The 12,584-nt window shown below is 46.6% G+C and overlaps 1 protein-coding gene across 2 annotated transcripts; it reads left to right on the top strand.

The window, feature by feature from the left end:
• The first annotated feature begins 62 nt into the window (after nucleotides 1–62).
• GFOD2 (Gfo/Idh/MocA-like oxidoreductase domain containing 2) lies at nucleotides 63–12,342 on the top strand. 2 transcript variants are annotated; one of them, XM_063410776.1, is made up of 4 exons: nucleotides 114–219; nucleotides 636–786; nucleotides 5,078–5,425; nucleotides 10,050–12,342. In XM_063410776.1, exons 3-4 carry the CDS (start codon nucleotides 5,173–5,175, stop codon nucleotides 10,946–10,948), a joined length of 1,152 nt encoding a protein of 383 aa, XP_063266846.1. In that variant the 5' UTR covers nucleotides 114–219; nucleotides 636–786; nucleotides 5,078–5,172; the 3' UTR covers nucleotides 10,949–12,342. The 2 variants fall into 2 exon arrangements, with proteins under 2 accessions (XP_063266845.1, XP_063266846.1); XM_063410775.1 differs by lacking the exon at nucleotides 636–786 and having other exon boundaries at nucleotides 63–219.
• The last annotated feature ends 242 nt before the right edge of the window (nucleotides 12,343–12,584 follow it).

Raw genomic sequence — 12,584 nt, 5'->3', positions numbered from 1 at the left:
CAGCCCTAGGATTGGCCGTACTTTACGCGGCTCGTGAAGCCTCCCTGGGTGCTGCCATGTTCGGCGCCCTGCCCGGCGGAGGGGCGGTGAGGCGCTGGGCTGTGGCGCATGCGCGGGCCGGGCAGGGCCGCCGCCCCGGGAGCGCGCGGCCGCCTCGGGAGCGCGCCCGGCCCGAGGATGCGCCAGGCGGGAGAACGCCGGTGGCCCGGCCGGGCACAGGTGAGGGCGGCTCGGACCCCTCCAGCCCCTCGGGCTCCTCCGCTGTCCCGGGGCCGCTGGGCGGCGAGGGGGGCGCGGTCCTGCCAGAGGGCGCGGGGCTGGGAGCGGCTGGGAAGGGGCCGGGGGTACCAACTCCGAGTGGGCCGGTGCGGTGAGGTGGGGCCTGTCCCGTCCAGAGCCCTGAAGAGGGGAGGTCTGGTGAGGTGAGTCGAGGTGAGCCTGCCCTGTTCCAGAGGTGAGGCGAGGTCAGGTGAGCTCTGTCCCGTCCAGCCCTTTGAGGAACCCACACACGAAGAGCAGCTGCCCAAGCCCGGCATCCCCGGGCAGCACAGAGCATCGTGGGCCGTGCCAGAGGCATCCCCGAGGCTGCCATGGCCGTACCATGAGCTTTGCATGAAGGCCGGTTTGGTTTCCAGGATTTTCCAGCTGCCGCTGTCTCAGGCAGGGTCCTCATTGCCACCTTCGACCTCGGGCGGCTCCGTGGGAAGTGTTGTGCCTGGTACGGGGCCTTTGCTGCTGTACATCCAGACCAGGAAGGACGGAGTGCTGTGCTGGGCTTGTCTCGAGGTGTGGTGGGAGTTCCTGGAGGCTGTGGACTCGTGGGTTATCGCACAACCCGCTGGCATTGAATCAAAAGCACATTTAGTAAAGAAAGCATGCCAACTTTGACATCAACACGTGAACCATTTCATACAGGGCCCCAAGCATATTCGTGCCAGAGGGCAGAAGTGCTTGCTGGTGTGTTCCTCCACCACGCGCCTCATCTTTCTTGGAACCCAAATGGAAGTTTTTAGGATAAGCTGGAGATGTGTGAAAAGCCTTGTCTTTATGCAGAGCTGGTGCTACCCTGGCCAGAACCTTTCTGAACATGGGCTGTTATTCTTTCACTACCTGTGGCCATCTGTCATGGTCCACAACAGTTTCTGGGCCCTGTGATCCTTGAATGTACTATTTAGTCTTTGAGACTTCTGCCTTTGGAGCTCCCAGACTGCTTCAGTGTGGAATTGAATGGGATCCTGTAGGAACCACCAGGTTTTTCATTGCACTGGGTCACAATTCTTGTTGCTATATATACAAAAGAGAGTCAAAAAGCTCCTTTCTGTCACCAAGATGGGACTTCAAAGTCACTGTGAAATTCAGCAAAAATGAAGATGTTTTGTAGCCACCAAAAAAAAAAGGAATGGCAGAGCTTTTAAGTGCTTCTGTTGGAAAATATAAGTCAGAATGATATTGCAGGATTTATTATTTCATCTCTGTTAAAAGGAGATTGATTCTTGTCTCCTGACATCCAACATATCTCTTGCAGTCTGGTTTCAGCTGCCCATATAAGCTCTGCCTTTTGGGTTTTCTGGGGGAGGGTTCTCATTAAAGTGTTCATTCCAATGTTTGACTGCTGGAGAGGCTGATGCACGAGGATTTTAGTTTTTGAAACTAATTTGCTGAGACTTGTTCAGTGCTGGATGTGACTTCCATGCGTTCAGTGAGCCGCAGTGGCTCAGTGATGAGAGTCTCTCTTTTCACTCCCTGTAAATGACAAATGTCTGCACTGTCTCATGGCAAGGGCATGTCAACTTAAAAAAGTCTGCTGCAAGGAACAATCTCCTTCAGATGGTTTTGGTCCTGCCTTCTCTGAGCTCCATTTGATGTGCTCTTACATGGTGAAGGACAGTGAAAATTTCAGGTTTTTCCACCCTAAGCCACTCTTGACATTATTACCTGTGATGTCACTTCCCAATGGAGGAGTCCTTCCTTGCCTAGGTCTTCCTTTTCAGCAGATTTTGGTGCTTTTGATCACCTCTGCAGCAATTCCAGTTCTGCTCCCTCCCTGCTTAGAGGAAAAGTGCCAGATGTGCACACAGAGCTCCAGACGATGGTGCTCTGGGGACTTCTGTGGCAGCACAGTGCTGAGAGCTCTTTTCCTTCTTCCTAAACTGTTAATTACAGCTGCCTCTCCTCAGCAGTGGCCTTTTTCTGCCATGGAGGGTTCAGGCTGTTCCTCAGGGTGGTCTGGGCTGGAATCCCTCTCCTAGCAGCACTGGACTGTGTCTGCAGTGTGTGTGAAGGCTGCAGCACCCATGTGCACCCCTGTTTAACAGCTCCCGTTTCAGGTCTTTCAGCATCTGCTCAGTTGTGCTCGTGCTCCATGTCCTCTGGGATTTGCCCTGGGTTAACGTTGCCTCTTTGCTGCCCTCCAGCACCCACATCCATCCTGCTGTGCCTTCCCTGCCAAACCAGGACCTCCCAGTGGGTGAAAATCTGGTGTGGGAAGGGGAGGCTGCAGGTGGCCCTCAGGGGAGGGAAGGGAAGCTTGTCCTCTGCTCAGGGCCACTCTGCAGAGCCTGGGGGCTGCAATGTTTGGGGCTCTCCAGCTCTGTGGGGCCCTTTGAGCGTGCAGGCTGTGTCTCCATACCCAGAGAGCCAGGGCTGCCCTGCTGGAAGGCGTTGCTGAGGCTGGGCTGGCCACTTGTTGCTTTGTGGTGGAACCAGTGGCGAGCTGGTGACCTGAAGCTCTCGTAGCATCAGGAGCTGGTGCATGGTCGCTAATCACTAGGTTTTGTAGGTGTGTGCCAATAGTGATATCAAAGCATGCTGTGAAGCATGCTGTGTTTTGGGATAAGTGAGTTTAAGATTAATTCCACCTGACAGATTATTTTTAAGAGGCAGTTGGGTGGAAAACAGGAAAGAGTAACACTTAAACGGAGCGATTGTTACAGAAGTCAGCTTATCTGACTATCAGGAGTCTCCTGTTGCACATACTGTTGTGTTCTAGAGCATTTTCAATGAATTCAGCCTTTTCTAAACTGTCGTGGTGTTGTGTAAGTTAGACACATCTGTGTAATCTGATGCAAGCAGGCACACACTCACCTGGTCCCTGTTCCACCTCGCTTTGTGTCCCTTCAAACAAACATGATGTTCTTTCTGCTGTAAGAATTTTTAATTCTTCCAGACCATAAACTGCTAAACAGATTTGTGGGGACTTCAATATTTATGCCTGTTGTCCATCCAGTTGCAAGGGTTTGGTTTTTTATTTGTGTGATTTATATAAAGCAAGCCTTTGGCTTCTACCATCCTCCTTGCCAGTATCCCAGGATCCCACCCTTTTCTGTAGACTGGTAAATATTTTCAAGATCCTTTTGATCTTTGTCACAGCCTTATTTGAATGTTCTGCTAAATGTTGGATAAAAAGGAGTTTATGCCAATGAATTTTGTTCATCCTTATAAAGAATGACAGTGACAGTATCACTGCAAATGCTGCATCACACAGAACAAGGAAAAACATACTGAATTAATTAAGTAAATATTTAATAAGCTGTTTCACAGCATCTGTAAATATTTGTGCATTTTGCAAGATAAATATTCTCAAGCATTTCTGCTTTCCACTTTAGTGTATATACTACAAAAATACCTAGGAATTCAGTCAGGGCTCAGTTTTCTAACAAATACTGGGCAGTGTAGGCACCCCCAAATTAATGATATGCTGATTGCAAACAAAGCACTTGCACTGGCAGCACTTTCACTTCTGTGCTAGTACTGCCCAGTGCTCTGTCAGGGTTTGCTTTCATGTGCTCTGTGTGAATATCTTGGGATGGGGAGATGAGTAACACTGTTTCTGAAACCAGCCATGATTCCTGCTGCTTGTAGGTGTCTTTTCCAAAGGTGTTGATCTGGTGCTGGTAGCTGTAAGCTTGAAAACTGAAATTCAGCTGAAAACTGAATTCGTCATGTTTTTCTCTCAAAAAAAAAATTCAAAAAAGTTCAAGTGGGTGTAGTAGATGAGAATTCAGAAAGGCACAGAACAAAAGCTGGATTGTAGGTCTCTGTGGTGTCAGAGGTTGAGGAGACTTCTGACATCTCTCCTTGAAGTTGGTGCTAAAGCAAGTGCTACAGGCAGTTTGGCCAGTTGCGGACAGCAGCTGTGCTAAGACAGACTGGCAGGTAGGGATCGAAGGAATTGATTTACCAGGAAATATTTGGAAGAATAAAAGGAGTGTGACTTGACCAAATGTTTGCATGTAGGGACTAAAATAATTCTGTGCAAACCCTGCATTCCTGGAGATTAAGTGGCACTGGCAGAAGGAGATATTTTTAACTGTCCTAATTGAAGCTTTTAACTACCCACAGTGGACACAGAGGAGCGCCCTTTCCCTTTCAGAAAGCAGATTTCTGTGTATTTAAACACTGGCATTCTCTATCCTTGTAGGCTTCTCCTCCCCAGGCAAAACAAGTTCACTGAATTCAGGCTTTCCCCACAGGACATATTTTTTAAATCTTCTCTAGACTGACTTATCTATTTCCCATAAAATTGTTGAGGTCCAAGTAGTTGTTTTCAGTTTGTGTATTTAATTTGTAAAAAAGATTTATGTGTCCCAAAGCATGTCTATTATTTCCAGCTATTTCAATTGGTCTAATAAAAGATATTCCCTCATCTCACAAACCTTTATCTCATTTAGGGACTTACATCATCACAAATAAAGCAGCCCTGCTTTTACTGCCAATGTGACAGACTCCATGTCCTGTCCTCTTGGTGCTTCCTGTCACTCCCAGTTTGTGCCTCTCTGTGTCTGGTTTATCCTGCATTCTTGTGTGTGTTTCTGTCCCCATGTGCTGAGTTTTGAAGCTGAGGAGATGGATCTGTCAAGCTGCTTTCCTACCATTCTTCTGCAATAGGTTTGTTAGACTTGTCCCTTAATTCTGTATCTCTATAGATTGCACCTTTTTGCGGGTTTTGTTTTTTGTCATTAGGATGTTTGGAATGTCGAAAGCCATACAAAGGGCAGAAGGTGGCATTCAGGATAGGTGTGTTTGATATCACACTTTGCCTTTTCCTGATAATGACTTGTAACTTTTCACATTTTAGGAACTGTGGCTGGAACACCAAGCTGAGGAGCCGAACATTTTATTGAAGGCCTGTGTGTAGACCCTGATGCTTGAATGAATGAATGAAGAATAAAAATGCTCCCTGGAGTGGGCGTGTTTGGAACTGGTAGTGCTGCCCGGGTCCTGGTACCCTTGCTGAGGGCAGAAGGCTTCTCCATTGAAGCCCTTTGGGGGAAGACTGAAGAGGAAGCCAAGCAGCTGGCAGAGGAGATGAACATCTCCTTCTACACGAGTCGGACTGACGATGTCTTGCTGCATCAGGACGTGGATTTGGTTTGCATCAACATCCCTCCACCACTAACTCGGCAAATTGCTGTGAAGGCTCTAGGTACCTTTTTATCCTTGCAGTTGGACCAAAACCCCATAGCTTGTTGGCAGATTGAAATTTGGAGCTGTTAGCCCAGCACAGTTCTGGTTGCACCAATGGGCAAATGCAGTGCTGAAAGTTTTGTGTGGCGTTGGGAGAAAGATTACCTTGGGTTTTTTTGTAAAAATACTGTTAATAATTGCTTATAGCTCTTCTTGAACCGGTTGGGCTAAAATATCTTGTTCAGTTCAGAATGAAGTTATGTAGGGAGTTTGTAATAAAAATGAACTGTATTAGAGATAATAATGAGAGGGTAAATGGCTTCATGCCCATTAAAAAACCCAGGGCAACAGAAAACAAACAAACAAAACAAATTGTTTAATTCATTTTAGGTTTTCCCATGTTCTGTACTAGGAAACTGAGATTTGCCTGGGCGGGGAAGGTTGTTCAGCTCTGCTTTATGCTTTCCCCACAGGCAAATCAAACTTGGAAGTTGAAAGCCTTTGAAAAAATATTTGTAGAATCTTGTGAATTAGGAGTTAAGAAATGCTGTTTTAGCTGTGACCCTGCCCACTGCTTAGACCACTCTTGGGGCATCCATGTCCATAGGTGGAGGAATCCTTCTGCCTGACACAGGAGGGCAGATGTTGGGGACAGCAGGAGGAATCCAGCTAGATGAGGAGGAACAATGACACCCCAGACTGGTTGGGCAGGGAGATGGGAGCCAACTGCCCAGGCATCCTGACATTTCTTAATTCCTCAGTGTGTGACTTTGTAGTGTTAATGTCCTCTCCTGTAGTGCAGCGTGGGTGTCAGTTTGTGTGTAATTCTGTAAATAACAAGGGTGATATTTTCACTGTGTTTACAGGAGATACACGAGTTAATTTTAGGACAGGTAATCTCAGACCATGTGAGCCAGGGTGGTTCCTTGTGCCTCTTTTCTCTCCAGTAATTTCTTTTGGAAGTAAACAAGTCCCTGCACAAACATTTAGACTTAGATATGCAGAAAGAGATTTCAGGGTTTTTTTTTCCTTTTCTTTTTTACATTGTTAGATTTGTTTGTTTACCTTTTTAGAGAACTGTCCTTTGAATTTTAAGGTATCCTGATTTTATATATTTGAACTGTAAGTTAGAATTTACCTCTTCAAATATGCTAAAAGCTCTTTAAAGAACTTCTTAGGTAATGTGCATTTCACTAGGTCTTGTGGCTCTTGATGATCAAATGGGCTAAAAAGGAGAGGATTGAAGCTTCTCTGGTGAATTATTAACTAAAATGGATTTGGATTGCTTCATTGAAGGCTGCGAACCCGTAAGATGGCATTATCCAGAGGAGGAAAGGGAGGTAAAGCTGGTGCAGAAATACAGGTTGTATGTATGCTTGAATGCAAGTTTAGGAAGTGGAAGGCTGAAAAAGCCGGGGAAATGGGTGGATGTAACAGGAAAGGGTAACAATCACTCCCTCTGTCCTGAGATGTTCCATCTGCAGACTGATGCTGACATTTCAGAGCACTGGATGCTGACCTTGCCTTTCAGCTTTCCACGTTCATTGCAGGGGTATTTGCAGGTCTGCTGCCCAGTATACTGTGACTTATTTAAAGCCAGTGTTGGGTGATTTCCTGTGCCTGAATGTTCTGAAGGAACACAGAACCAGGCAACAAAGATGGCAACATTTTCTTTGGAAGTTGAGAGTGATACAGTGATGGTTATAGTCAGAGAATTATTGGCTGTGAATTGTTTATAACAGATTGGTGTTTAGTCACCAAGACTGGGCTTAGGAAATGTCTGGCATGGTGCAGTAATAATGGTCTTGTGTGGGCTTGATTTGTTTGTTTTAAAGTGGTGACAATTTTATCACTTATTTTTGTACATTTTTCTACTTTTATAAAAAATTATGCTTCCATTTTTGTTCCTGGTAAAGAGGAGGAAAAAGCCCAGTTTTTCTAGGTGGTGCAGTTTCCTTGCCTAAGTTTCTTGCTGACAGGCATCCATGAACAAGCCTGGGGACAAAGCAGTGACACTGGTTTGAGTTCATGAACCAGACAGAGCAGATCAAAGCCCAGGGGGTAGTTCATATTAAAATCAGTGTAATCTTATGGTTTATCTCCACAACAGGCAAAGCAAGAAGCTCTCTTTAAATCTGTGCTTCTTTTGATCTCAGAGGAACTAAATAAATTTCACCAAATGTCTGTGTTGTGGTTCATGTCCCACAGTTAAATGCACTCATCCATGCTCTCATGTCTCCTGGCTGGTAAGGGCCTCAACTGAAAATTTTGCAGCTGTGGTTTAGGAAAACAATATGGTACAAAGTTTAGTTTATTCATTACCAAAACAATAGCAACAATCCCAGGGATGTAAGCGGCACTGCCTTGAAAAACAAAAGGCATGGCCATTGCCTTGGTAAGGGACCTTGTAGCCATCTCTGACTTGGCCTTGTCCTTGTTTCATGGCCGTCCCTGTGAGCCTGGGGACAGCTGGAGGGATGTTCCACTGGAGGCAGCAGCGGGATTATCCCAGAGCTGTGATTGTTCCCGGGTCTCCATCGTGGCAGTGCACAGCGGGCTGTGCCGCGCTATCAGTGCGCTGCACCGGCTGCCATCCCAAAAAAAGGCATCAGCCACTTTTAGCTGCTCCAGTGGCTCAGCCTGGCTGCCACAACAGGCACAGCACTGAGCGAGGGCCAGGCTGGGCAGCAGGGCAGGGACAGCCCGGTGTGACAGGAGCTGCCCAGCGTGACAGGGCTGTCCCCAGGCTCTCTCTGCTCCCAGTCCCTGCTGCAGGCACCCGGGGCTGGGCAGGCAGGGGAGCAGCACCAGCACAGCACTGCTGCAGAGCTGTACCCAGCGTGTACATGGAGGAGAGTCACTTTGGTTTTCTGCAAGCTTTGAGGATGCAGATCTGCTCAGGATCCTGTGAGCATCCTGTTGTTTTCTCTGGTGGTGCTTCACTGTAACCTGCCTGGAGACAAGTGCCATTTCTCAACAAGGCAGATTAATCTGTACTGGAGCTACTCCAGATGCTTGTCCATGTGCTTCAGTAGCCATGAAGAATATTGAACTGAGTGTTGTGCTTTGCCTTGGCAGCAGACTGGGGACAGGAGAGTCAGAAATGGTCCCTGAAAAAGCGGGTTACCAATGGACAGCCAGGGTGTCCACTGGGAGTTTGACCTGACCCTTTGTTCATTAAAGCTGCTGTAGACTCGTATCAATATAGGGGATTTCTCACTTGTAGTCTTCTCATTTTCTGACTGGATTTCCCTTGTGTCTGTTAGCAGCAGGGGTTCTGAGTCTCCGGTAGCTGTCCCCTGTCTGAGCTGTGTCAGGGAGCGCGCTGGCCCCTGTCCCCTCGGAGGGTTCCTGAGCACTGGCTGGGTGCAGCCGGGAGGGGGAGCACGGACAGCGGCAGCCGCAGAGGGGGCTCTGCCTTCCCCTCGCCTGCCACAGACGGACTGAGGTGCCTGTGCTGGTCCCTTCTCACGGGGAGTCGATTAAAAGCTGTTCTGAGCAGGGAGCACAGTCTGCTCCTGGCTAAGGAGGAGCTTTCAAGCGGTGCCTGCCACCGTGTGCAGTAATTCCTGCAACTCCTGGGCAGAAACTGTGGTGTGCCGTGACTGACCCTCAGGTCTGGCATCCCTAGTTAGTGTCTGTAACAACCATGCCAGGAATAATAGGGTTATTACTCTGAAAAATGTTTAGATAAGTATTTGATCAGAACAGGTGTAAACCAGGAAAAAACAGTACAAGTAAAGCCCTGCCTTGAGAAGGAGAATACCAGAAAAGCTCCAAATTTAGGAATTGGTTAAAATTTGTACTGTCATGCTCTTTAGAATTATTTTATTTCTGCTTTAAAGTTAGGGAAAAAAGGAGGATTATTGACTGCCCCCATTGATTTAGGCTGAGCATGATGTGAAGTGCATCAGCAGCAATAACAGTGCAGTGGGTCAGCTTGGGGGTGCAGCTCTTGTCTGTGTCAAGAGTGACTGTCAACTCGGTCACCTTTTGTCTGATGGTACAAACAGGCTGTATGTGCAGACCAAAATGATTTGCTTTCTAATTAGAAAGGGTTGTTTTAAAACAGTCCACTTAACAAAAAAATATTTCTAATTCTTGTGTTCTGTACACAGAATCTGTATGTATGTCTTTTAATATATATATATACACATAAAAGTAAATTGTATGTCCCATTTATATTAATTAATTTAAAAAAATAAAATTATATAGTGATGGTGAAACACAAAGTGAAAATCAAATCTCCCCTTCCCCCACCTCTTCCCTGCAGTGTATATGGCTTTTTTTTTTCTCCTCTGGCTATACAGGTATTCAAATAATTTTTTAACTATAGCACTCATATTTATGTGTCTTGTTTTGATGCCATTTGGACATTTATCTCTCGTCATGTAAAAATCCTCTCTTTATTTGGAGTCTCCCTCTGTGAGAGTTTGTCAGCTCTGCCACCAGCATCTTGGAAACAACATTGACTCTTGCTGCACTTGGCATTCCTGCTTTAGTTCCCAGACCTTTACCTTAGAAATTGCAGCAGGAAAGCCCACCTCTTAAAAACACCCCTTCCTGACAACCTTTGGGGCATCAGAGCACATTTTGCTCACTTGTGCTAAATCCTGTATATTTTTTTTTCATTTGTGCTGCAGGCATAGGGAAGAACGTGCTGTGTGAGAAAGCTGCTACCTCTGTGGATGCCTTCAGGATGGTCACGGCCGCCAGGTATTACCCCAAGCTGATGAGCATCGTTGGCAACGTGCTGCGTTTCCTGCCCGCCTTCGTGAAGATGAAGCAGCTGATCGAGGAGCACTACGTGGGCAACGTCATCATCTGCGACGTGCGAGTCTACGGGGGCAGCCTGCTGAGCCACAAGTACAACTGGATCTGCGACGAGCTCATGGGAGGGGGCGGGCTGCACACCATGGGCACCTACATCATCGACCTCCTCACTCACCTCACCAGCAGGAGGGCAGAGAAGGTCCACGGCTTGCTCAAGACCTTCGTGAAGCAGAACACGGCCATCAGCGGCATCCGCCACGTCACCAGCGACGACTTCTGCGTCTTCCAGATGCTCATGAGCGACGGTGTCTGCTGCACTGTGACTCTCAACTTCAACATGCCCGGGTCGTTCACGCACGAGGTCATGATCGTGGGCTCTGCCGGGCGCCTCGTGGCTCGCGGGACAGACCTGTACGGGCAGAAGAACACGGCGCTCCAGGAAGAGCTGCTGTTCACAGACTCTCTGCCTGTCAACAAGGGCCTGCTGGACACGGGGTTTAAGGACATCCCGCTGCTTTACCTGAAGGGAATGGTGTACATGGTGCAAGCCCTGCGGCAGTCTTTCCAAGACCAGGACGACCGTCGGACGTGGGATCATAAACCTGTGTCCATGGCAGCCTCTTTTGAAGATGGTCTGTACATGCAGAGTGTGGTAGAGGCCATCAAGAAATCGAGTAGGTCGGGTGAGTGGGAGACTGTGGAGGTGATGACCGAGGAACCAGATGCCAACCAAAACCTCTGTGAGGCACTTCAAAGAAATAACTTATGAACATTCCTTCCTTGGAAAACGGGACAATTAACACTTCTGGCTGTAATGTAAAAAAAAACCCCAGTTTTTAAGAAATGTAGATTCTTATTTAATAGCCTGAGTTTCTTCGTTTTTTTAAAACATGTAAAATATGTTCTGATAGAGGAACAGTTCTGGTTTAAATTGTTTAAAGAGTTTTAAATGTTTCTGTTTTTTGCAAACATTTAATTTTTGTCTTGGAAACTGGTAGGAAAACTTGAATTGCCCTTTGCACTTGCAGTAGCTGAAGTGAATTGTGGGCTCTCTGCCGTTGTGTGGCTTGGAAATGGGACACAACCCCTGTTGCACAGGTTGCTGATTTAATCATGAGAGCATGTAGAGCAAGATCAGGGAGTATCTGTTGTTCAGATGCCTTTTTCTTCTCTCTTGGAGACTGATTTATGTTTTAATCCTCAGTTTGTAAAATTTTAGAAAAGAGTTTAGTGATGTAACACGTCTCTAAACTCCTATAGGACAAAAAGTAGAAGGAATGAATTAAAGTTAGTAATATAAGGATCAGCCTGTATGCGGAATGTCTTTTGGCTTCCTGTATGCGGAATGTCTTTCAAATTCATTCAGACTGATGTTTTATTTAAATGATACTATAATTCTCTGTTGTTGGTGTCTTGGCAGGAAAATCTTCAGGAAGTCTGTGATGCATTGAGCTATTCTTCCATTTCTGTAGACATTATTCCTTCTACTCAAGAGGCTGCCTGCATCCAGCAGCTGTTTTTCCATAAGCTCTGTGCTTATGTCAGTTGTGTTTACTGCCTGGCAGCACCGGTGCCGTGCCTGTGGGGCCACCTTCTCCTTTCTGTGACTGTTAATAAATAAATGCCTCCCAGGCTCACGGGATTGCCACAGTGTCATGGGTAACAAAGTTGTACAGCCTGAACCCTTCAGGGACCTGAAAGTGGAAGGAAGGGGGTATTTCCTACCTCTTGCAGCTCTCTTAACGTGCTGGCTGGGTAACTGTCACACTACACACATCCTGATAGTCGAGAGAACAGGGACTGAACTGCCATGGTAAATGTGCTCTTGATCTCAAACACTGGCCATTAACCCTCTGGTCCAGCCCATCTTCACGCTCTCCTGCAGCTGGTGTCCAGAGGAGAGATTTGTTGGCAGGCAATGGGGTGGAAGTTCATTCCTTTTGAGAAATGTTTCTCTCTGAGGCAGGTATGTGGAAAGGTTAGTCTAATTTTACTACATTTGTTTTGTGTACTTGAAAGCTTTTTTTAAAAATGTATTTCCCACTAAATTGTAACCCTGTGTATTTATGTATATTAACATGCACGCTGCTGTTTCATAAGCTGGACCTTCCTGAAAAGTATCATGTTTTCTACAAAAATAAAAAGTTGTGTTTGTTGAGGGAATTCTCTATGCAGCTGTGTGCTTGTGTTTGATATGGTCAACCTAAAACCATCCTAATAAAACTAAATAGGAGACTCAGAGCTGGGACTCAGTATCTGGTGAGTCCTTCCCTACTTATTGTAGATGTTGCCAGAAGACATCAAGTAAGAAGCAAAATCCCTGCAGTATCGATGGGACCGCTTTCTTTGCTTGGTGTGTAAATTAGGTATTTACCTTTGGATATTTACTTTCCAGACTCTGACAG

The sequence above is a fragment of the Prinia subflava genome, chromosome 13 (assembly GCF_021018805.1).
Source record: "Prinia subflava isolate CZ2003 ecotype Zambia chromosome 13, Cam_Psub_1.2, whole genome shotgun sequence".
Taxonomy (NCBI): domain Eukaryota; kingdom Metazoa; phylum Chordata; class Aves; order Passeriformes; family Cisticolidae; genus Prinia; species Prinia subflava.
Note: the sequence above shows the minus strand (reverse complement) of the source record. Positions and strands in the feature narration are given on the sequence as shown.